This window comes from Charadrius vociferus, unplaced genomic scaffold, assembly GCF_000708025.1.
Source record: "Charadrius vociferus isolate BGI_N301 unplaced genomic scaffold, ASM70802v2 scaffold1416, whole genome shotgun sequence".
Taxonomy (NCBI): domain Eukaryota; kingdom Metazoa; phylum Chordata; class Aves; order Charadriiformes; family Charadriidae; genus Charadrius; species Charadrius vociferus.
In genome coordinates, this window is record NW_009648904.1 from 4215 (window position 1) to 30901 (window position 26687).

A 26687-nucleotide genomic window follows, 5' to 3' on the forward strand; every position below is an offset into this window, starting at 1 on the left:
AAGGAGTTGTAAGCCAGGAAAAAAAAAAAAAAGGTTGTATCATTGGGAAAAAACAATCTGCTGCATTCTACTTTTAATAAATTCCCTTCCTATAACTTAAAAAGATCTGGACTTATAGGTTAAAAAGGTAAAAACTTTAGCCTGGGTCCTTTTACTTAAATTCACAAGCTATTTGTGCTCGTTTTCTCCAACGCTTTGCTTTAAAAATCTGCTTTGCTTAACATGTTTTATCGATTTCATTACATTACTCACCCTCAGTCATGACCTCAGCCTGATAACTAAATTCCTGCCCTACAGTTTCAATTACCAAAAAAAAAAAAAAAAGAAAGTACAGTATACAAGGGTAATACCACAAAGGAGTAAATTTAGATTATGTTTATACCATCTTATCATTCTATAAAAAGGTACTTAAACTATTTCTTTTGCATATAAAGAGATTAGGATATTTGGTCAACTGGAAATATTGCTAGGCACAGATGACAGCAACGGCATCAAAAAGTATAATACAAGAATTAAAACAAAAAGCTCAAATGCTGAAGACATGCTATAAGAATGATGGCAGAGCTACATTGGTCTGGTTAATCTCAAATTAGGGGCACGAAGGTGACTCACATGAACACCTTTCTAAGTGTGGGATATCCAATAATTCTTCAAATCCTAGCCAAGTATTTAGATATATATATATACACACACACAATTTCGACAAACTCTTAATGATTCGTCTTCACAAGTGTCCAACAGTGGTTAATCTCGTATCCTGATCGCTGCTCCTGCCCAGGGCAGAGCCTCTTGACTCACTATTGACAATGGAATGTCGTTTGGTCTCGGGAACGCTTCCCCACCCAGACCGTTCCGCTTGGTCTGAATGTTACGGACAAAGGATCTTAAGTAACTCCCACTTGACGGTTTGCAGATGGCGATAAACCACAAGCAGATTGGGAAGTGGCATGAAGACACATGATACTATGCAGATTGAGACATTTCACGGACAGTGGGATACAACTGCCTGAAGAGTCAAAGCCCAATATTTTCTTTATCCACTTTGCCAGCTTCACTTGTCCTTCTCTACAACACGCTGATCAGTGAGCCGGAGCTCGCTCACTCCCCTCACCTCTCCCATCCACTCCCTGCAGTTCAGATGTTTTCCCCAAAGAAGTAAAAGGTTTAAGGCACAGGACAGCAGATGCACAGTTAAGGTAGGATCAATGCAACTTAATTTTTGTGCTGGGCGAGTTGGGAGCTCCTATACACCATGCATTTTGCAAAATCCTGACTCAAAGGCGCTAAAGTGAATTTACACAGTGGTTTTAGGTCTTTCAAGGCATGGATGGGTAAAGAAAATAAAAAAGGCATCAATGTGAAACCTGATAAACTTGTTAGGATCTGCCTTTTGGGGGAGAAGGAGCAGGAGGGGAGGGGAATTTCCCAGAGCAGGTTCCAAAGTGTAAACTTCAACTTGTGATTTTTATTTGAACAGTCAAGATTGTTACCCATCACCGCAAGGTTAGCAATATGAATTAGATTTAATTTTTTTTTTTTTTAAAAACCGGTAAACTGATTTCTCTTTAAAAAAATAAAATCTCTGGTCTTTTAAGGTCACTTCAGCTGCATTTTTAAAGTGGCTTTTTTTCTGGAATGATGGAAGTTGAAACCCTAGCGTTCAGCCTTTTAAGGCCAAGGCTGAACCCAAGAGGTTTTAAGTCAAGTCCATTTTGTCTCACGCCTTCCAAAGCTTTAAATGGTGGACTTCGAGAAGGACACACGCAGGTGATGATTCTCACCCAGGTCATGATTATGGAGGTCAATGAGCGATTGAATGGCTTCTTCCACAGAGCCCATCTGGATCAGAGCCATTTTACGGTCCTTCCTGACAAGACACAAGTTGTAGTCACATTCAGTACGACCAGGTGCAGAGTTTCCCTAACTCAGGGCAAGTTTTCTTACCTAGCACTCAACAAGGCCAGCAGAAAATTAACTACCTGGGTAATTGCAATGTACTTCTACCCTTCTCGTACTGAAAAGCCCAGCGTAAGGACAGGACGCAAGAGAAAACACTTACTGGAAGAATTTGAATCCTTTGACCATCCCACCATTGCTTGAAAATAACATCTTAAGGTCTTCTTCAGTTATTGAAGGTCTGAAACAAATAGTTTTTGCAGTCAAATGTACATTGACAGACTAAATTAATCTCTAAAAGACAATTCCTCATCAGAGTCTCTTCTCTACTAGTCTCTACTAGTCGCTTCGTGGACTGGAAAGGCCATGAGGAACAACAGGAAGGTGGGCAAGCTGCCCTCCTGCTAGCAGCGAAGAGCTGACCGGATTTACTCTCACCCTAAATTTGCAAAACATTTTTATACTCGGCCATATAGGAACCCTCCATGCAGATACTTACGGAATATTGGACAGATGAAGAGTAGCAGAAGGGGGAAAGATGTTTTGGAAGTTTTTGGAGCCCGGTTTCTTGAAACGATGTAGAGGAGAATTTCCATAGTCCTTGGTCAGACCTTGGTCCTCCTGTCCCTCGCGGGGAAGCTGTACCGTCTGATGCTTGGACAATGTTATACGGATCGGCTTCCCGTGGAGCTTCTGACCATTTAAATGGCTCATGGCTGCAACGGTTAAAGACAGCGCTGACAACTGTGGCATTTCACAGTTTTGTTCAGACATGTACAAAGCTAGAATTTCATTCGAGTTCTTCCCTACGCAGATGCCACATCCTGCAGGAACGGCGTGACAGGCACTGTCACTCTGCCTTGCTGTATCGCTTCTTCTATTTTCCCTCTAGATTATCTTGCGCAAACAAACCATACCTTCCCCGGAGCTGCCCCAAATCCACACTGCAGATGCAGGCAAGTAAGTAAGTGCACGGAGGCATTCAGCTTTTGGGTCATTTTTTGGAAGAGAAGCAAGTACTGATATTAAAGCTTTAACTACCCATTAGGTCTCTTACTGCTAAGTGTCTCATACTTTTAAGCTTGCTTACCAAGCTGGGCCTGGTTCCCATCAGCCATCTGAACTAGGGCATTCTCTTTCTTATTAAATAAAATCTTCACCCTCTGCACATCACCATAGACTCCTTCAAAAAGTGAGGAAACAAGAACAGTCTTAGGTAGGGGAAAAAATGAAGTCTCATTCAACTTAACATTAGCTAATCAATCCAACAGCAAAAACATTCATTCACAACCAGAACTGATCTCATTCCAACCATGGTTACTTATTCTGCTCTAATTAAGGAAAATCCTTATATAGCAGAATAATAATGGAACAATACATTAAAGAAAAGATACTGGGTTTCAGCAAAAAAGCAAAAAAATCTTACTGCCAGAAGACTGGACAATTTAGCATGCTACCACAATTTAAAACTCATATAAAAGACATGCAAAGCAATAAACCATGCATAACTGAACATAAAATAAAGGCAAACTAAATTAAATAGCAAACTAAGTAAACAATGTAAAAATGAAATTACGCATTCAAAAAATGGCAAACTGCAAACTGTACATTTTTGAAGTATCAAAAAAGTAATCTCAAATAAATGAAAAACAAGGTAATAAAAAGTGTGAATAATAACATACCGAAAAGAATAAAGAGGCATTGGGGTGTAACTCTCTTTAGAGAACAGCAGAGCAAGGCAGCGGAGGGACAGGGAAGAGGTAAGGAATCGAAGGGGAGAGCGAGGTTGCACAAATCGTCCACAACGAGGAAGGGCAGAGTCCCCGCAGGAAATGGCGAAATTGGTTGATGGATGATGAAGTTTTCAAGATGGTTAATATTGAAGGGCAGGTTGGTTTCCGAAGAGCAGGGTTTTTTTTTTTTTTTGGAAGGGGAATGTTTTTATTTTTTGTTTCAAGCAACAACAGGAAGCAGAAGTACCGTGCAGTCAGTTGGCAAAGAAATTCCGGATCAGGGGAAGAAAAAAAATTCAGGGATGGGGAGAAAAGAAAAAAGTAGCAAAAAACACAGGTCAGTAAATACATAAGGAAATATGTAGTGTTCCATCAGTCAGATTTATAGAATTCTACATACAATAACTTGTTTACAGAAACAGTTAATAGGTTTTACCTAGTGGAACACAATGATAAAGAAAAGGCATTTTTACTTAAGATATACAAAGAAGTAAGAGACAGTATCACAACAGAGCGACTTCTACAGGCTTTAATATTGAGTTAAATTGCAACTGTATTCCCTAAAATGTGACAAAAACATCGTCTCTGATTACAAGTGCTTCTTAGAAGACATCACTTCATGGATCAAGTCACAAACACAGCTGTATTTGCTGCTTTAGGACCAGTGACTACTGGAAGCAATCCATATTGCTTACTTAGCTGTAACAAAACAAGGAAAGTCCAATTTAGATACCAATCACTGCCTTTAAAGCAAAAGATTATCTGGATGAGCAGCTGTACTGCTACAAAAACCTCAAGGTCCACTAGAAGCGCTTGGTATACAGGAATTTGGTACCTCATTTGCAACAGAGGTCCATTCCCTTCTACCTCCGTGGCCTGACCTCACCATGTGGACCTCCAAAACTGCCATGACTTAGCCAGAAAGGAAGGAAAAGCATCGCCGCTCCCAGCAGCAACACTACCTTTGCACACAGACGAGAGTCTGCATTCAAAGTAAAAGCCAACGCAGGCTGAGACACGCAGACTTCTTCCACTCATGGAAAGGAAAAACAGAGTAATTTCAGTTTCCACGATTCCGATTCGGAAAAAAGCCTTATATGTTATTGCAGAGTAGTCACTCCAGAGAAATACTGTCTCTTAACTAACTGCTTGTGGCACAGGTAAGTTTCTACAACACTGATTATACAGGCAATGGAAAAAGTTTCAGGTCTGTTAGTTCACAGCTTCAGTACAAGTATCAAAGTCTCTCTAGCCCAAAGACAAGCTGGATGGATAGTGAAGAGCTCATCAAAAAATACAAGGCATGAAATAACTGCTTGCTCCTACTTAAGCAAGAACTGTGCGCACCGCCCCGACACTGCTCAGAGCTGTGAACACATGCAAATGGAACAGAGGTACAGCACAGTCCTTTGTCCTGTCACTGCCACCCAGACAATGCAAAGTCATCCCAAGAAACGCGCACTTGACAGTATTACACTGGTCAAGAGTTACGATGCCAGCTCTTAAGGCTTAAGACTTATTTGAACAGCAAGTCACGGGACTCAGCCAGAGATGACAGTTCGTGGAGTGGCAGAGGAGTTCCTAGGTAGGAAGAGCAACTCATCCAAACCAAAGCTGTATCACAGTCCCTGCCATTATTTCATGCCCTGGAGAAAACAGTAATGACAGATAAAAAGAGTAGTCTGAAATACTGATTCAATTGGTTCATCTAATCAAGAGTTAAATATTTTGATCATTTATCACATCCAGGCTTCCCCTTTGATGCAAAAGAGGTTTTGTGGTTACTCTGACATCGTTGGTAAGTTTTATAGCTTTGCAAAGTAGTATTAACTCATGTGCACAGTCCCACCAGTTCAAGTGTTTTTCAGTAGAGACTCATCATACTCTACTGCACACACTGGAAGATTCTACACTTTCGGTCCAACAAAGAGCCAAAAGCTGATTGAAGAAAAATCCAAGATACCCGTATCAAATTCTCTTACGATGCTGTCTTTCATTAAGGAAGATTTTTGTTTTAATATTACTTGCTTTATTTTTATAGAAACCCACATATTTCAACTCACTAAGTTAAGTAGAATTGAAAATGTAAACTGTGAGCTGTTAAGGGGTTTAGCTAAGAAAAAACTTCCAGGAATCTTGGAAAGGGAAGATGTGCAAGCACATGGCAGAGGAAATACTGCACAGGTACAAGTCAAGCTGGCAGGGGTCCAGACACTACACAGAAAGAGCAAAGGTCAGAACGAACTCTCTCTGTAGTTCTGAATTAATGTATTAAAAACTAGAACATGCTACAGAAAAGAAAGAATGGACGTGACTATTCTGTGACCCAGATGACACTATTCTGTGGAATGGCAGGGAGACTCCAAATAAAAGAGGGAGCAATGGACAAGCATTGTAGTCTTTATGGGACAAGAGCAGGCAGGCAGCATCCTTGGCTTTGAACCAAAGAAGAGCAAGGCTTTAATCTGAGACGGACTTTCTCATTTCCCTTCAGCAACTAGAGTACTGATCTGCTTTGAGTTTTAGAGCTGGCAGAGCACATCATCTGCTTTTCTAGTTTTGCCGTTTCCTTTAGGATACAGTAGGATTTCACTTTCAATGAGTTTCAGCACAATCTGTGTTCAGAAAGTGAAAGCAGAGGTAACAGGAAGGAGAGAAAAGTAAAGTTAGGACTCCACTAACCTCAGGATTCAGATTGCTAACCAGCAGAACGGAGTTCCCTGCCCCAGCGAGGCCGGGAATGGCAATCCGTCCTGCTGCAGCCGCTGCAGCTGCTGCTGATGGGATAGCCAAAGGAGCTAGTGCTCCATGAACATTTGGAACTGACAGGCCTGGAAATTAAAGAATATTAACCAGTAAAGAAATTAACAGCATGTACTCTAGTGTATTTGCTGCACCAGAAGGGAGAACAGCACACCCTCTGTAGCATGCAAGTACATTCAAAACACAGTGACCGTATATTCTAAGAGCAACAGGAGCCTCCAATTCTGGTGCTGCAGGAAATGTAATTCCTCACAGTATTTGCTCTTGCAGTGCCTGGTGCTTAACAGGTGCCTCTCAGCACCGTCTTGTTGACTACAATATTTTGCATGTTTCACAAGAAGCAGAATCAGCACAAAGCCTCAGCTCTGTTGGTACAGGAAAGGTATCACAAACAGTGCATTTGTAAGGGTCCTTCCAACCAGTGCATGCCAAAAACGCTTTGTTCTTTAACCATGCATGTAACAGACACGGCACGCTACCATCAGCTAACCTCTTCTCAAATGGAGAAACACTAAAGTTTTGCTCATAGGCATTTCTAGGTTGCTCACAGGAGCAGTGGCACCTCGCTGTATTAGCCCTCCGGAGTGAAGAGCTTTAGAGTTTAAGACACAATTGCTAGTGATCAATTAGCTTACTTCCCACAGTGGCACTGTGTTTCCCCAACAGGACAGGATAGTAACAAAACATTAATGGTTCAACAGTTTGATCTGTGCTTGTTTGTCATAAGCAAGGAAATTCCATCAAGTTACAAGAAAGTCAACATAGCTTGGTATGCTATGAAAAAACAAAGCAAAAACTGTTTAGTCTAGCACTCCAATGAGTGTATTTAGCACCTAAAATTTAAGTTTTTCATTTCAGACACTTGGCTACTTCTGTAAGTAGCAATAATTTGCTACCTGCAATATGAGCCTTAAGCTTCACAGTGCAACTGTAACACTGTATGTAATTACGTTCATGTTTAAATAGTAACTTTACTCAAAATTTTATTTAGGAAAAAGATGGACGAAGATTCCTTGCTTTTGACTACCTCTACAGCAGTCAAACTGAGTTCCCAACCTGTGCAACCACACAAGGAAATTCAAGATAGAAAGAGTGACCTCCTCCCCTATCTCCCCCCATTATTTTAAATGTTGCCTTTACTGTCTCTCCCACCCTGCTACTCCTATTTTCCCCTTGCCACTGGGACACTGCCTAGCCAAGGTGCTACAGCTGCACACCTGCATTCCTAGTTGAGATTATGTACTGAAACATCATTCCAACCCCAACAAAAACATCACTACTTAGCTTTAAAACATCAAGACACTTCAGCAACAGAAAACCTATATAAAATTTCAACTTACGAAATACAGTACCTGCAGCCTGAGGAATTGCAAAGGTAGGAGGAAAGCCAGCTCCTGCATATGGAGAAGCGGAGATTATACCTGGGGCACCTGGGAAAGACAAACACGTTATACAGAGACACTCAACAGCAAGACAACTCTAGACTTAGCTGGAATGTCTTGATCTGTCCCTCAGCATAAGCGTTTAGTGGAAAGCTAAACCTTAAGACATAAAGAGTAATTAAAAAAATGCCCGTAACACTGAACTTTAAGAATTCACAAGAACTATTCCTCCTCTAGCTCTGCTGTTCCAAAACAGCTATTAGAGTACAGCTGTTGACCAAAACACAAGCCAGTACCTCCAGTAACTGTTTAACCACAACACAGTTTTCAAAGTATAGGTTAAACACCCCAAACTATCCCCGAGTCCACACTGTAGGCAAAACAGCAGATGGCACTAGAAGCACAGACAGCTGGAAAACCTTCAACAGTCCTCACCCAAATGAAGAGCTGCCAAAGCAGCAGCATGCACCCACATCCATATGTTCCTACTAGTATTTTGCACTAGTCTGATTCAGTGGTTCTCAAATTTTCCTCTTTAGTCACACTGTATTCCAAAATTTTGTATGCCCAAATACACTAGAATTACATCCCCTCCCCTCCCTTTTCCAGCTGACACACAGAGTTATTTTTGTCCCGCTCCCACTTCAAGAATTCTCACCAAAAGCAGCTGCCATTGTCTGATCAAGAGAGGGCTGGTTATCCCCAGAAGGTAGGTCTGGTCGTGTATAATCTCTGCTCTTATCGTTATTGTACTTTACATTGAGACTCGTGAGCTTTGAGAAGTCTATGCGCAGCGTACAACAGGCATTGTAGATATTCTGTCCATCTAGAGACTGCAAGGAAACAAACCATTCTCATCCAAGATGCATTTGTACCAAGATCACAGCAACAAATCTCTGAAGAGAAAGCGTTACATCACCCCAGGTACCAGTGTGGACCTTCAGATGGAGCAGGTATCTTGCTTTGTGTGGAGAAAGCACCGCTCCATTTGACCCCTCTCGGTATTCTCCCAAGTTAGCCGCGCTGCTCTTGGTGGGGAAATTCCCTCCCGCTCGCCCGTGCCATCTGCCATGGGGGCAACACGCACGTACACCTACTATGACCAACCGAATGCTCCAAAATGCTCATTTCAACATCAATCCTAGATGAACCAAAGCAAGCCTAAAAGTTAAAATAATTCAGGTGTTTAGCACCACAAGCGTACTACTCACCAGTTTGGCATGCTGAGCACTCACTGGGTCAGCATATTGTAACAGGGCCTGAAATTGGTTGTTCTTCGTGAATGTAATTATTTTCAAGACTGTACCAAATTTGGAAAAAATCTGCAAGATAATGTTTGCATATACTGTTATCTCATTTCCAGTAAGTTAATTTCATAGTTAGTATTAGAAGAAACAACACAAGTTATCCCTTCGCATCGTTAGCTTTTCAACTTAGAAACTTCTGGTTTTACACTCCAGTGTGGGTGTTGCTCAACTTGCATCATGGCATCAGACTAGAAAAACAGAGTGACTGAACTGCCCCCTTAATAAAGTTTTTGTTTGTTTGAGTTCTTACACAGGAAGGTTTACACACACCTTCACAAACCAGAACCTTCCAAGAATTTCAGGGATTCTTAAATGCAGTCAAGCTTGCATTTTAAGCATGAGGATTAACTTAAGCAACCACAGATGACAGCAGGAACTTTCCAAATAGACTACTGCCTAAATGACTCACGGACACTGCATCTGCTTCCCCCTACCCTCGCACAGGGACACGTAGCAGCTAACTCTGCTAAACCCTAAACAGAACTTGAAGAACTGTCTTGAAAACAAATGTTTGTCCCTTGCACTGTACCATACTGTAATCTGACTAAAATGGACCAGCAATCAACTCTCTGGAAATTCAAGCCTGGCCAGATTTGGACCAAGAATAAAAGAATCTTGAGTAGGTGTCAGGGTCTGCAGAAAGCAGAATTTTGACAGCTATGTTCAGAACTGGAATTATACAGATAAAAACACATGCTGTAGAACACAGACATTGCAAACAACAATTCACTATTTGTTGCTGCCCCTTCCTCCAGGACAGTCTTGAAGAAGTTGTGGCAACATGTTTTACCTGATGCAGAACATCTAGAGTGACAGGATAGAAGAGATTCTCAACAATGATCCTCAGGACAGGGCTCTGGCCAGCCATCGCCATTCCTGCATCTACTGCTGCAGCAGAGGCTGACAGCGCTAGGTTTCCCGACTGAACAGAATTCACTGCTTGCAGAGCTGCTTGGGCACGCTGCAGAACCAAACATTATGTTAGACTGACACTCCTGCTTGCAGAAATACACATTCAGCTTTTCTTGAGCTTCCTATCTGCAAACTACTAGCAGAACTCAACAGTTAGCAGAACAGAAAGCAATTTACTGCTCCCAAGGCTGGGGATGCAATGACTTCAGCACATTCGAAACATGGACTGCCTATACAGACCCCACCAATCAGCAGAAACAATGCAAATATACAAACTAAATAAAATATGAAGTACTTATGCTACTGCTAGAACCTTGCTCAGCATCTGATGTTGCAGCAAAATTATTCCATCGTTTAGAAAAAAGAAAAGCGAGGCTCTGCTGGGGTGATATACCACCTCCAGAATACTACAGAAGCTGACAAGATTGAAAGATTAATGCACATCTGCTATAGGGATCCAGGAGTGAAAACCGACTTGGAGTTTTCCTGTAGAATCCCCCTCGCATATAACACTCTGATGTGCTCACTGTCGTGCATCAGATTCTGGCTTTGTTAGATGCACCCAATAGCAGCATTTCATCTGCACAGCATTAGATGCTCTGATCCTGATGAAAGTCAGCCTGAAAGGTGAGAGGAGGCAAACTGGATGGACTCGGCAGCCACCCCGATAAGGAGGCACAAGTAACTTGAACTTCTTTCCAGTGCTCCCACCCTGAAAGACTGCCAAGAGCAGCTGAGCCAAAAAAGGGAACTTTTTACCCTATGCAGAGCAATCCTTGCACAGAAACTCCAGACAGCCCAGACAAAGCCTTAGGAACTGCTGTGTTCAAGTGCTGCCTGCCTCAGAGCTAGCACTCACCAGCCACGGACTGCACTCTACTGCAGACAAGTTTTGCCCCATCAGAGCTTCATTTTATATAAATCTTTCAAATATTAGAAACGAACATCCTAAAGCACTAGATGTTAATCAAGCATTTAGATAGGTATTCAGTTACTGTTTCTAACTGAAGAACGCTGAAACACCACTTCTCATGATCTCATATTCACTATGCATTTTCTTCTCCTGACATTAAGGCAGTTTCAGCAGCTCATTTACCAGTCTGCTGAAGCTTTGGATAAAAGCTATTACGGGAGTTCTCATCCCATCAGCTAGAAGCTAGTAGGCTCTGTTTAGCACTTTGATAGTTAAACCAAATCTCAAAACCCTCCCAGGCCTACACCAGCAGCACAAATCACAACAGCAGCTGAGAACTGCCTGTCCCTCCCACCAGCATGACAGCGTGAAGAACAAAAACTAACTGCTTGGTTTGGAGAGTTGTCTGTCTTAAGCTCCTTGTGGTTGGAGAACTGAATATAGATGGGCTGGCTTCGAAGGACTGGAGTGACTGTGGTGTAGTAGTTTACCATGGTGTTGGCTGTCTCCTCCGTATTCATTTCTATGAAAGCCTGCACAGAAGTCAAACCCAACATGGACACATTATCAAAGCGGCTCACGCTGGCCGACAGCATTAATATTTGACAACAGCATTATGTGATTGATAACCTTAGGCGGAACTTCCAGCTGAATTTGTAACTGTGTTTGATCTTCACAGCTGCATTTACATGCAAGTTTTTATACACAGAATCATTTAAGAACCAACTGTATGTAGAACAAATGAGGATCTTCGTTGTCCAGGCTTACTTAAAACACATAATGTTTCATTCTCATCCTAAGATCTCCATGCTACATATATTTAAGAAACTGACAGTGACAGAAGCATCTGCAAGAACACAAGAATACAGCAATAATCCAGACTCTTTAACACTTATCATATTAAGTGACTTTCCATACTTCTCTACAGGGCAGTAAGCCCACTCACTGTTCTGTATCTTTATGGTCGTCTTTACTTCAAAACAAAAATGTAAGGGATTGTAGCACATCACTACGTTAAGTACTTACATATAATCACACCACGCAATATATCAGAGGCACATTTTCATAATTAAGTTTAAAGACATAGTATTTTAAGCGATGATTAAAGTTGGCTTGCTTTTTTACTCCTTAATTTGTAAGACAATTTTAGTTACCAAATTAGTGCACACCTTCTGCATTACCCAAGAGTGTTTCAGCTTTACCCAGCTAATTTATTGTATCAGTAAAGGTGTCCTTAATATGCAAAGTTACACTGGTGGTTACTCAACTGTCAAGCCATCTTGAGTGAAAAAGGCCAACTCGTGTCACTGCTGTCCAAGTAACTTACCTGGTCTGTAATTTAAAAACCAGGCATAATGCTAATTATAAGTGGCAACCTGTAATTATGGACTTAGCTCCTTGTACACTCTGAAAATAGTATTTTCTACGGCTCATGGGATAATCATGGAAAAGTAAAATAATAGTATGCAGAAGTTATTGACTCCTAATGCATGACAGTTGTTTAAACAACTTGGATCTGGTTTACTGATGACAAACTCATCAAGCCTTTGACTTAATCTCTGCTTTCAATTACGGAGACAATACCTGATTTTTTCCTTTCAACATTAGAAGATTGGTGACCTTGCCAAAAGGTAAGCCCAAAGAAATGACCTCTGCCTCCGTGACGTCACTGGGGAGTTTCCGGACGTGGATTACTCGGGATGGGACCCCAGCACTTCTACTATCGCCTTTGAATTTTTTGCTGTCGTTTCCATTAGCTGTAAAAAGCAAGAGTTACTGCTTATTAGAGTGGGTTTGAAAGAATATGCACACACTTACAGCTTCTGACATACAATTTGTGATCCCCATCCAGTTATTACTCTCTATTACAAAGAAATTCAATAGTCTAATTTAACTAGAGTCTGAAGACACATGGTTTTACTCTTTTTTTTTTTCCAAATTACACTATGCAAGTGACATAGCTGAATGCCACTGCAATGGAATCAACTCTCCAGTGGCCACTTTACAGCTTGTTTACAGTACACACCCACCCACCCACATTTCTACTTTGTGTGGGACTGAGCCACCAATTCTAGACTGCTGCTTTACGCCTTTTCGCTCTGATTGGTATTCTTGGCAAGGAAGCAGTTTGAAGGGGGCATCTTAAAGCAAGCGGTATTAAAACAACCATGAACCAAAATGTAATTTTAGATCAGATTGTACATGTGGCAAAGACTGTCATCAGCACACCACCAAAGACAGGAGCCGATACAGTCTGGCAGGGAGGCCACAGGCAGAACATGAAGGGACTCAAAGACAATGGTCGCTAGCTCAAAGTAAGGCAACTCAAGGCCCTGGCAAGCAGAGAGGGCAAAGGTCTGGACTGCGCACCCAAGGATACTGTCTCCGGCGGGATTGCTAACCTCTAGATGGTGTAAGACTCCCAAACAGCAGCAAACTACTACACAGCCAAAATAATCCTACATGAAATTCAATTGTGCTTTAAGTCTAACAGTTTACAGCAAAACCTGCATATTCTAATTCTGTAAAATCATTTTAGCGACTGTTCTGCAAAATTTTTATCCAGTCTACTGACCTTGTATGGGTATAGGGCAGAAGTTTATTATTATTCAGCACTGTCTGAAAAGGCCTAATAAGTACTAAAACCACAGAGATTTTAAAATTAAGACTAAGTGGGGAAAAAACAGATCCCCTCACAGTACTGCAATACGTATCAATTGCTATTCTCTTTTATAGGCAGTTATTACCTGCAGAAGAAGAGTTGCTGCTCATGATAAAGGGTCCGTTAGTAACACAAGTAGAGAAAAGCTCGTCAGATCCCCGCTGGAAAAGAAAAGACGAAAGGTAAACTGACAGCATTTTTACTAAATTCTATTCAGGTACTCCTAAAGCAGAACAATTGAGATTAAGGCGTAGAGAAGCTGAACAGAAGCGTAAGTGAAAATTCAGTGGGCAGTGAACCTCACCTCCACCATAAATTAAATATAAGTAAGATCCAATTTAGTAATTGAGTAGCACTATCCAATATCTCTTTTCAGCTAAGCATTAGGAATCTTAGGAGATGAAGCATTGCTGAATTGTCTGAAGCCACTAAATGCAGTGTTCTGCACTGATATTCACATTTTCGTATTGTATCTAGCAAAACAGATTTCAGACTACTGGTATGGGACAAGATTTTCATTCTTTTAGGTTAAGCTAGAACAATACTGTAGCTAGAACATCAGAACAGACAGGCCTCCTGGCATTCAAGAGGATGCAGATTATTTTACTGCAGGTTATCAGGAGTGAGGAAGTCTTAAGCAAAAGACAAGTTATCAGAAACTGGCCAAAACTGTTAGTGTATGATTTGGCAATTATGAACCAAAGATGTGTATTTTCCAGTTACAAGCAGAAGGTGCAAGTTGGAGAAATTAAGACCTGCAAGAAATGTATCTCTTCCCCTCCCCACACCAAAAAAGGGTAAATGAGGAACAAAGTAAAGCTACTATCAAAAAGCTACTTTTCAAATTTTACAGCAGAAATTGGTTGACATAATAATTTGGATTCTAGTACAGAGTAATCTGATCACTGGTCTGTTGTTTTCTAGCCACGATCCCCAGAACAGCAGCAACAACTTGTAGGACAACAGTACCATACAGTCTCAGTAAGCACGTTTAAGCCAAAAGATGGGCTAGCTTCCTGAAGCAGAGAAACCCAAGTACCACAGGTACAAAACCCTTTATAATCCCATCCTCTACTGCCTTGTGCACTAGGAGTTGTTCTACATTAAAGTCAACATGGCTACTTGCAAAACCAAAAAGCTGTGAGTACCCCAACATCTTGATTTTGATTTTTCCTAACCGTAGCACTGTGCATTTCAACTCTATGGAGGAAGAAAACATTTGATAAAAAAATTCTAAAACAAATTCCTCCCAGAATTACACTAAACAAACTGGTATTGCGGAATTACAGAAATGCATTTATCCTAGGCTCTTTAGCAGCTGCGGTGTAATTCCCCTATTCGCACAAAGTGACTGAATTGCAGGACTGACACTTCACAGGTCTGTGAACAGGTTACTGTATGCAATGCATACGTTTCAGTTCATTACAACATTCCCTGTAAAGGCACCCAAACTACCTCAACTGACCAAGACTAGTCTGACCCCGGTATGAGGTATGAAAAGCACTACTAAGACAAAAGCAAACAAGACTACAAATTACTTCTTAGCACAATCTGTACTTATATACATAATACAGCTTAAAATCAGGACGGGTTAATTTCAAACAAGTTACATAGAAGACCTCCAATCCCATTGTAAATTGTGAGCACATATAATATAAATCTAACATATAAAAACACTTTCTCATAATTTTCTATGTTACTCTTACACAGAAATGCCACAATAAAAGGCTTTCATCGTCAGAAAAAAAGAACAGAGCTCATCCCTGCTGTGGCTAACTCCCACCCACCTCCATGGAAACATACCCCGCTTCACACTGTGGCTACCAGAAACTCTACCTTCCACCATGCCCTATCTCTGGTGGCACCTGCAGAAACCGTATCTGTGCGACAACAAAAGCTCTCCTCTCGCTTCCCCAGCAAACCGGCTGGAAAAGTAGGTCACACGGGAGCCCCAGAACACCGAATTACAGACACAGGTCTTGATTTTTTTTTTTTTTCCTTTCCCCCTCAAATCTTGAATTTCTTGTTTGACTACTCACTGCTAGCTCTTCAAAGACAGGCTCAAGGACTTTGATGTCCTGAACATGAGAAATTAGGCCAGGTTCCAAAACCACGGCTCATGAGCTGCTGCTGGTCACCTGCAAGCACTGACCAGGTTCCACAAAGGCGACGGGCACCCAGCAAGGTCTCCTTCTTCTAACAGGGTGTAGTCATTAGGCATAGGCCTTTCAACAGCTGTTCTAATTAGCACTTGGATTCCTGAGTACAGTGAGAGGCAAGCTAGTCTGGGAGGCTATTAGACTGTGATCCCATCCTTTTGATGACTCAAATTAATGCGTAATTCCCAAGGCAAAAACCACACCAGCGCACTGTAAAACCGCTATTGTGCACAAACTGCTGTGAACACCACAGGTACGGCTTTACCTTCTGGGGCCGGCGATACAGCTGGCAGCTATCTACAAGAACCACCCAGCAGCAAACAAAAGCCCTACCAATGCACACAAGTGTTTACTGGCCTCATGAAACCCCCCGCATCAGCCCCTAACAGGCCTTGAGCTTCTTAAAAGATGCCCTTAAATGAAAACTTGTGAACTTCTGAACATACAGAACTCTAGCACTCCCAGTATGAATCAGTGCGTCTGTGCAAGCAGACTCAGGCAGCCCTTGCAATCCATCATGGAAACACCAGGAGAACAAGCCACATATTTGGCTCTCATGGAGGCAACACTAGGAAACTATAAACTGGAAAAACAAACATTTATACTATTATGGAAAGAATTTAAATTCCCCGACTTTAACTTTCCTAATGGTTTGTTTAAAATAAACATTTTCTCACATATTTGAAAATTTACTTGCAGGGCACTTTGACAAGGAATGTTCATTGCTGCTGGTTTCCACATGTCGATGTTTCTTTAATGAAAGAGCAATTTCAAATCCACTCCCCTCTTATCTTGGAGACGGTCTACGCTGCCCGCTGTGACCAGAGCCAGGAGGCAGAGGGGGATGATTGTTCGACATCAAAAGAAGCAGCAGTCAATTTGTAAGCTTCCCAGCTGGAGGTACATGCAAACCAAGAGGGAAAACTGCAGCAGTTGGAAAACTACAATTATTCCAAGGTTTTGTCCCTACACAAGAAGGTTTACAGACAGTGTGGATATATATACACATAGTACTGTACAGTTATATCAAAATTATTCTGCAGAGTCCCTTTAAAAGAACAGCTTTGCAGTGCAAACCTGAGGAGCACACCCAGTGTGGACGGGGCTACGTGGTGCTGCCGTCCTCGCAGGGCACAGACGGCGCTGGCCGGCTTCCTCCCACACGGGGACACCACATCGGCTACGCTGTGCATCAGCGTTTGCTCTCCCTCTGTTACTGTTGGAGCAGATCTCAGATAACCACAAGAAATCTGTATTGACGGTTGCTTTTTGGAATGACCTAACCTGAGGCAAACTGAAAACACGCGCTCTGCTAATCCGCACTCGGTATTGGGAACTGCAGCAGGAGCCTGGATCAATCGTCTGTCTTTTGTGCTCGCAGTGACCTGCACCATCTCCTTCCAGGCTCTAATGTCTTTTCTTTCTGTACATCCTATAGTCTGTGAATAAGCTTGAAAACTGTGCTATAAATTCAAACGCTCCATACCAAGCATCCCAATTCAGTAGAGCCAGAGGAACCAAAGGGAGCCTGGTTGTTTAAAAGGTTCAGAAGAGTTTCTCACCAACAATGTATCCATCGGGTATTTGGGATTATTGGAAAAGACAGCACAAAATCTATGGATTCTGAAGTATTATATTATTTAATGTAAGTTTAAAGCTATGCAAACCTAGGAAAGGGGAGGAGGCGAGCAAATGGCCGTGTGGGTGCTCGGCTGCTCGCCAACATCAGCCCATGACACTACTCTTCTACCCTTCTTCTTCAACTACCATGGGAAGGCTCAGCTGCGCAGCTTCATTCGAGACACAGTTCTTCAGATTCTGAAGTTCACATCCCTGCTCACAAGAGGCATTAATTTACATTGACATTTCTGTTTAGCCAATTCTTTTGCAGCTGGTATTTTCATGACGAGATTAACAGGAGCAACAGTGTGCTAGCAGTAACAGCGCTCTACAAAAAATTCTTCATTTGAACTAACAAATCTCCTCTTCCTGTTTAGAGGACACAAACACAGCTTTTGGAGTTACACTGCCAGAACGCACCTAGAGCAGGGTAAGGCTGTTTCTGCCGCCAAGATCACCGGCACACTACCACCAGGTATAACACTGCCTGGGAGCGTTTCTATGACAGCAGCCTCCTTTTGTCCACAACACTCCTCACTGCAAAAGGTCTCCTGCTCAAGCTGCATTAATTTAATAAAACACCCATGCTTCGTGTGGTCTTGCTATCAATACTTCCTTAGTCCCCTTTTCTGAATTAGAGAAACGAAGTCTGACGCAAGGTAGAATTCTAATATTTCACATTTTAAGTCAGCTTTTTTGACCAGCCCCCAAACTTTAAGCTTTTTCCCCCTTTAAAGTTTTAAATAATTTCTAAGAATTTTGAATTAGTCTAGGCTTTCACAGCTTAAAAACCAACTGCTAATTCACGTGAAAACTATGAATTGTCTCATTTTCACTAGGATTTTACCTGAACTTCACCACAGTTTGGAATGAAGCCAGAGACTGTCTCAGCTCCTACCAGCACACCTAGAAGTCCTACAGAAATTCTCAGCTGCCCTATATAATCCTTTATCTACTTAAGATCCAGTCACTTATTATAAATGGATTACAATAAATCAACCACATTCTGCCTGTGCAAAAGGCTAGAAACAAATACAAACTGAACAACCATAAAGATAATAATTTCAAGACATACACAGGTGATAGATAGTACATGGTAACAATCACCTTTCAGAACACAGAAGTGTCACAGGCAGAAAGCAAAACGAAAGCGATGGCAGAAAGGGCACAGGGGAAGGAAGAGGACAAGGACCAGAAAGGCCAGCCAGCCACAGATCTACGAAAGAAAAGATTTCCTGAGGAAATCCTCTGCCTTCAGCTATGGAGCACCTTGCAGTGCAGTAACCATTTTCACACGGACCAAGGATAACGATATCCCTCCTCCTCCTCCTGCGGGAAAAAGACAGATTTGGGAGGCATACAGGCCATCAGCCAACACACAAAAAGCAAAGCAGGTAACAAAGCTGCACCTGGAAAACCCCCTCTGAAAACAAACCAAGAAAAAAATCTGTACTGTTAGAAGTCCTTGGTCTGCTTTTCTTAAGTTCAGCGAGAAAACCTCTGTCAGAAGTCTCGAAACTCTCCTGGCTAGAGCACGCAAGCATCTTTCCTCTGCTCCACCTTCCCTATATTTGTAAAGAGATTTTGAACCCAGTAAAAGACCACCATAATATTTTACACAGAAAATGCCATACAAATCATTGAGAAGCTCACATAAACCCTTTGCTCTGATAAAAGCAGCAAAAAATTTCTTGGAGCACAAAAAGAATTGAGCACCTCTGAAGTACGCTTCAAGGGCTCTGTATGAGTTCAATCCCAGAGGAATGGAAGAATGTGCTTTGATACTTCAGTTCACAGCTCAAACCACTTTGTGAAGAAACTAATAAGAGAAATCCAGTCTGATGACATCATCATTCACACTCATGTTACATTCCAACATTTTCTGCTGAGAGATTCAAGAGCCAGGAACGGAACTAAATTTAAACTACGAGGAAGAATGATGCCAGTTTTCCTTGTCTCCCACAGAAGACTCACTTCCAGCAAGGCTCCCTTACTCTACCCCCTGCCCCTTCCCCCCTCCTGCCTCCAACGCTCTTCAGCCATTTAAAGGTACGGCCCTGCGAAAAGAAACATTCCAAATTGGGTCACAAGCAGAAAGCGTGAGTCAACTTTTTGGTGAAACATCTCTGATGAACACACAATACAACTGTGTCCCCCTTCAGACCTAGTAAAGTCGGGAAGTTGGGACGGCTAATTTTAGTGTACCGACTCAAATACAGAACCTCTATGTCATTTATCAACTTAAACCCAACCCAGCAGTTAGCACATCACATTGATACAGTGGTAGAGGCATTGGCCTATCTGGCAGGCTTGGAGTTCATACTTTTTGGTTTTTTTAAACATGCTCTGTTCCACTGGGGCCAGCAAACACACGTCATCCACCACTGGAGGGTTTTAATATTGTTATAACCTCACTCTTGTCTGGACAAGATTTAGTCTAATGCCTTTACAAAAGAGCCAGCGTGGTAAACTGCCCACTAAGATTCACAATGGCATACTGGATACACACACACATTTTTAGCATCTTCGAAACCAGGTTAGTTGGTCAGAGCACTGCAAAGAATTCAGTGCTTAGGAAAGTCTTCCTACCATATGTACTGCCACGAGAGCTGGTACCATTTCTATAGCATACACATAGATTTTTGAGTTCCTGAAAGACACTAGAAGCTTCAGCACTACATTAAAGCCATTGCTCACACAACGCGATTTTGCAATAAGATGCATTACGAGCTCAAGCACACGCTGGCGGCAGAGCGAAGCCGGATCCTCAACCCACTCATCTCCCCAGCCCCTCCCTGACTTTCCTTCTTTCTTTGCTACTATGGAGACACCCTGTGAAACAAACCTGCCCTTTGAGCAAATAAAAGGTGTGGCCATTTTCAATAGCCCAAAATTCCTAAACTCCAAGTACTGCAGTAATGCAGTCATTCTGGCTCTGTAGGGTAGCACACACCCAAGCTTTATGGCACACTGTTCCCAAGTTGAAACTTAACTAGTAGTCGGCCTTGAGCTTTTTAAATCCTTGCGGTGGAGCACACAGGTCCTTGGTAAAGCTTAATATACACACTATCAGAAAGAAATACTGCCGGATGAGTCACTTCAGGAAAATGGAACCTGTGAAAGAACATTTTGTGCCCAAATCTGTAAAACAGCAAATTGAACACGCAAGTCGAGAAGGAACTCCACGCTAATTCAATCTCATCTAAATTGCAGTTGTGTAATAACTACGGTCTGCTTTGGCAAACACCGAGCAATCATTACATTGGGATTACCAAAACACACTTGCTGAACTAAGCACAGTATTCAACAAGTCTTCCTATGAAGCTGGAAAGACAGCTATAGTAGAACCACAGAGAACTGCAAACTAAGTAATGCTTACTCCTCTTCTAGTGTGGGATGACAAATGTGGCACCAGCACATCTACATTTTCTCATTTGACAATACCTGAAACAGATGTCAGTGACTCAGACCACAGTCCATCCCTACACTTGTGGGATTAAAAAGAAAGTTGAACAAATTCATGTGTTACATATTTTGCTATTTTTTTAAATCCTCACAAACTGAGGGCAATGTAGGCCTGAGGTTAAACCAGGAGATTTCCTGCAACCATTTAATTAACTGATCATTTGCTAGAAAGTCTCACACAACTTCATTTTCATCTTGTTTCCTTTCCAAGTGCAAGTCATTTAAGCTAGTTTCCACATAAAAACTGGTTTAGATGTGACAGAGGAACTGCTTTGAACAGATCTAATAGTGATAAGCCTGTGGTAGCAATCTTGCCCAGCATCCGTTCTTCAACCAGTATCTTAAATTCCTGTTAAACATAATACAGAATTAAACAGCTTTCACAACCCAACCAGAGGGCTCACCAACTGCCCCGTGAAGGACAATTACCCATAAACTGAAGATACAGGTGCGTCAAAGCTGCATACAACACTAACACAGATAAGATCAAGCTATGTACCAAATCCAGCTGACATGACGCTCGCCAAAAGACACCCATGGACCTTGCTACCGACATGTGGCTTACATGTGTGATCATGCCTGTTACAGAGGCCACAAGAGCCAGCCTGTTGCAGCCTCTAACTAAAGCCATAGGAGGGGACTGGAATTTCCTCACAACATTCTTGGCCTGCTGCCTGAAGCCATAATTACTGTTCCCATGGCAAAGATCCTGGCTTGATCACAAATCACTTCTATGCAGTCAGCCTGTATCACACTCTAGCAAACCCTGTTTTAAAAATTAACTTCTCAAATGCCACAGAAGTGTACCTTTTTTTTCCTGGAAGCATCACCTTTCAAAAAAAAAAAAGCCCAACTTCACTGAGAAACTACAAGATTATTCAGCACCTAAACTATTCTGAGACTTTTTCAACCACTGAATCACAACTTTACTTAAAGAATAATGACCTATCAGAGTTCATACTCTTTCTAGTAAGTCAGTCCTGCTCAGAGACCATTACAGCCTAAAGGGAGAGTGATATCTAGGCAAATTAAAGAAAGGGAAAGGAGATACAGAGACTGATCTCGATCAAATTACTTAGAAAAGGCAACTGCAGGGGTCAGGCACAGTACCTTACAGTTCAAACAGTGCCTCCATCTTAAGGCCATACTTCCTTCCTTTGCAGACTGCAGTGAAATTATGGGAAGAAATAAGTCTTAAATCATGTGTTCCTAATCTGCAGGACATTCCAGAAGGCTGTGCATCAAGAGCCCCATACCAGAATTGTAATGAGCTTCCTAAACAAATTCACACACTTTAAACTGTAGAGTCTGCAGACTGGGCTAACGTGAAGCCCAGGAATGGCTACTACAATTACCATCCTGATTAAAAACAAGACCATCAGGCAGCACAGTGCTCAAGTAGTAACCCATGAGAACACCTGGGGACTTCTTAAGTTACAGAACCTAAATATAACGAGGACCTCAGAACAATTAATAGAAGTGGGTGTGAATACCCTTAATATATAAGTTAAGGATTGAGAACATCCAAAAGAAGTGCCAGCACCCTGCCTTTTAAAACAATAAAGTAGAGCAAGCTGATACATACTTTCACAAAGTCCTCAATTTCACAGTTGGACTTGGCAACCAGCAACACTTGGAGCAGCAACACAACCAAGAGGCCACTGTCAGTTATCACCGATTTCCTCAGCAGCATTTTTTGAGTTACAGGCACTTCTACTTCTCCAAGAATTCTCCAACTTTGGGACATTCCAGTCAATAACATAACATTGAAAAGGTCTACTGGTGTCTCAGTAACATACTGCCTCAAGTGTGACATGAGCTGACCACTTCTGGAGACTGTAATCTTCAAATACCTTAAACTAAATGCAATACTGTTCCTACCTCCTACATACACGGCAAGAATTAGTAAGTTTACATCTCAGATTAAAAGCAGTTTTCCAGCTCAAATTTTCATGTCTAATTTAGAAGATCAGCGAGCAAGCTCTCTTGTGAGCATAGCTTTCAGAACCAGACACTAACAAAGTTGTTTAACCTCCACCTGAATCTCGTTTCTATGAATATGTTTGCTAAAGTCAGTAGATCAAAAAATTACAGTTCCACAGCATTATTTCATGTTATCAAGTAATTACAAAGAACATCTGCTTCTGAAGGGGGATGGGGGGGCAGACACCAGTTAATCCTTGAAGTCATTTCAGTGATGCCTCAAGGATCAAACAAATGTCGATGGATGGACAGAGCTCTCTCACTTTAGTTATTTCAGCAAAGACAACACAAACACTTGTGTGATATTAAAGAAACATTCTGCAGTCCCTTCAAACTACTTATTGGCAAACCAAAGGAAGGTAGATTGAAATGGAAGCAACACACAAAAGCAACACCAAAATTTCAGAAAAGCTGCAGCCAATGAGGTTTTACACTTACCACAGAGGTAAGTATTTTCAAGAAGCAATTAATACAGGATTTGATCACACAGCTTTTTGAAACAGAGATGCCTGTACCTCTCTCCACACAAGAATCCTGCAGCCAGAGGATCTTAAGTAGTACAGAAGCAGCAGAGTATTGGGAAACTGTCTGGAGGCAGCTGACCTGCACACAGCCACGTAGAAGATGCATGCGTAAGAGAAGCCTTCGCTTTGTTCCTAGCTGTGCACAAACAGGATTCTAACTCACCTAAGCAAATCCATCACATACGTAACATGTTACACCATAACATTAGAGAATGTACTTCTACTACATGATCTACACTGGCATATTCAATGTTTTATTTAAAGAGAATCACATTACATGACTATGTTGAAAACAACTTTAAAACTTACCTTTATCGAGATGATTCAACTTTCCTTTTTGCTTCTGCCAATCTTTCAATTTTGATTCAACTTTCTCAAAACCTGCCTCGTCTGACTTGACAAGAGATCTCATTTTTGATGCAGGGTTTTGCCCCACCACTCCCTACCCCACTGTACAACAGGCACAATCGCGGTTACAGTTCTGCTCTGTACCAGGAGTGAAAGCGCCTGGATGGGATTCCTCCCAGTCCTCGTTTTAGACATCTGACTGTACTGCACTAGGGACTGAAATCACCCCCACAGATGGGAGTGATGAGGCATGCAATACCACATCCTGAAGCTTTTCAAGATTCACTGAGGACTACAATTACAGTTTCAGAAGCTTCCTGGTCAAGTTCAGTTATGTAAAACTACTTCTTAAAGCTGCAGAAACCTAAAGCTGCAAATTACACATTGTTAAAACCAACCAAGAGGACTTTTACCTAGATTAATCGGATTACTAGACGTTGTATCAAACCGCTCTACCACGGTCAAGGGATGACTTAGTCCACCTTTCATAATGGCTATGGATTGGTAACCAACCTTACTGTCCCGGCTGAAGCCTTTCCTCCTCCCCCCATGGCAAACTGAACTCCTTGCAGCAGACAGCGTTGTCAACCAGAACCAGACACTATCGTAGCACCACAATTAATTCAAACTTCAGACGCTCAGACAAGGGAAAGGTAGAATATCCTTTCCCCTGCAGCCATTAAACAGGGCCTCTTCAGGTGTCAATGCTTCTCAGAAACCCTAAAGCACTAACGAACATGCCTACGCTAACAGCAGCCACATCTGATTTTGTACTTCCAATATGAAAAACTATTTGCCGTCTAGGAGCAAACTCTCTAAGGCTCCTCCTTCACTTCTGCAGACCTAACAAAGCTCACAGCACATACTCGGCTCTACTTCAAATTAGTCTTATCGCACACTGCATCACTTCACCAGCCTCTTCAAGTTGCCACATGCAACTCTACTTCTTCGTTAATAATGAAGACGCTAACAACACACAATTCGGGCCATTAAAAAAAGCTGTCAGATTACTACTTTAAGGGCCAACATTCACACACATAGTATCTAATAAAAAGAACTCGCAGGTCTGAACTTACTGTAATCCTGATCCCACAGCATTAGCTACAATGTTCTCGAAGTAAAATGAAAACCCTTTAATACATGAAGGAGGGCCAGTCTACCCTGCACGTTCCGGTTTAACATTTCACAGGAATGAGCTTTTATCCCGTGAACACAACAGCCTACTACCACGCAGAGCAGATAAGGAGGCTCCTGTCAGCACTTTGAGTTTCAGGGCTAAGTCTGCACTTTCAAAACCTGAGACTAGAAGGGTAAAGGTCATATTTACTGTACTTGCAAGAGATAAAAATCAACTGCCAAACACCCGATTTTTTGTGGCAGAAGGATTTTTTGATATGTAACTGAACAGGAATTCACATTAACAAAGGAAATAGAATTCTCAAAAAAGAAAGGACCAATTTCTCCATTGAGAAGCATTGTCTAGTACACAAACAAGCGTGGCTCGACGTTTTAGTAGGGGAAAGGGCTGTTTCTAAATGCAATAAAGTTCTTTTCTGACAGGCGATAACCAATGTCCAAATGCCAAGAGCTAAATGCTGAGCCATAATAAAACTTTTAAATGCACATGAAACTAAATTACCTTCTGGTTAAAACCAATTTACATGGTACCAGAAATAACCCTTTAAAGCTGAAGATCTACATTTGGTGAGGCTAAAACTAGGTCAGATGCTGAGCAGTGTAAAAAGAGAGAAAAAGTGAGAAGTGCCTACCTTTGTACCAACTGTTATATCTTGGACAATGCTGTAGAAAAAAGAAAGAAAAGGATTAAAAAAGTTAGATAGGTTTGCCACAAATATCCAGCATAGTTTACAGTAGTAAGAAAAAAGCAAGTCAAAGTGCACAGTTGTCTTTGCAAGTGAGCCAAGGACAGTTTATACAAAGAAAAATTATTAGATGGTGATGGTGGAGACCCAAGACCCAGCAGTGTTAGAGAACCGCAGCTCTTCCACTTCCTACAGTGGAGCTTGCTCTTTTTGCAAAGGTACCACGGGGGACCTAAGATGAAAAAAAAACCCCAGTTAACACAGCCTAGCAATCCTCACGGGAAAGTGATGCGATTCGAACACCATCTCCAACTAAACCAAGAGCAAAAGTGTCAAGAGTCAACTCCATCACCAATATTCACTTCTGCGTTTCTTAACAACTTTATATTCAAAGTAACCTCTGCTAGGCTGTAAGGAGACTCTCTAGCAAAATTATCAAGTCAACGGTGAAGAGTAGGAAGGCTAGAGCTCCAGTTGCTCCAGAGAGGCAGCACACCACAGATTCTGTGCCAGCAGCCCCCCTCCAGCCACGCCAACACCCCTGGAGCCAGACAGACCCCGCCAGAACAGCAGTGTGCAAGGAGAAAGAGCAGGGAAGAGGTCCGGGCAGCTCCCAGACGGGGGTACACCTGTACACAACATGCCTCTAGCCATTCTTTTCTGTTTTGGAAAACAAATAGTATTTTTTCCCTAACACAGATCTGAAGTAAAAAAAGTTACTAAACTCTACCACATATGCTTAAACTTCCTAAAATGAGACTTCCTGATTAACCAGCATGAAAAGTAGCGTTAGCTGTACCTGAAGCAGCTCACGCTAGCTCTCGTCAGCAGGGACCACTATGTACCACAACACACATCTACTCAGAGCAGCTTCTTTCACTGATGGAATCAGAATGACTTGTCTACGCGTCGGCACGTTGTACCTGAGTAATCTTCCAGAGTACTACAGTACCTACATGTTACTCTTGTGGGAGCACTCAAGACATTCTAATGAATTGTTATACCCTTGCACTGAAGACTACTTTTTTTTTTTAAACCCCAAACCACTGTAAAGCAGCAACATAAAACTGAGAGCAGAAATGGTCATTTCAGATTGACATATATGCAGCGTTGCCTGTTTCAACTCCTACCTTTCAAATAGCTCACCATAATTTCAGAGTAAAGGATCCGAAAGCAGCTGCCTAACAGACCTGCAGC

The 26687-nt window shown here is 41.9% G+C and overlaps 1 protein-coding gene across 1 annotated transcript; it reads right to left on the bottom strand.

The window, feature by feature from the left end:
- Positions 1-1623: 1623 nt before the first annotated feature.
- On the bottom strand, positions 1624-25699 carry PTBP1 (polypyrimidine tract binding protein 1). The gene is made up of 14 exons (XM_009887213.1): positions 25437-25699; positions 13654-13729; positions 12491-12663; positions 11293-11439; positions 9872-10042; positions 8986-9096; positions 8433-8607; positions 7745-7822; positions 6312-6460; positions 3579-3612; positions 2987-3079; positions 2396-2612; positions 2060-2137; positions 1624-1867 (listed from the first exon to the last, which is right to left on the bottom strand). The coding sequence occupies exons 2-14, from the start codon at positions 13676-13678 to the stop codon at positions 1735-1737; spliced, it is 1584 nt and encodes a 527-aa protein (XP_009885515.1). The 5' UTR covers positions 13679-13729; positions 25437-25699; the 3' UTR covers positions 1624-1734.
- Positions 25700-26687: the final 988 nt, after the last annotated feature.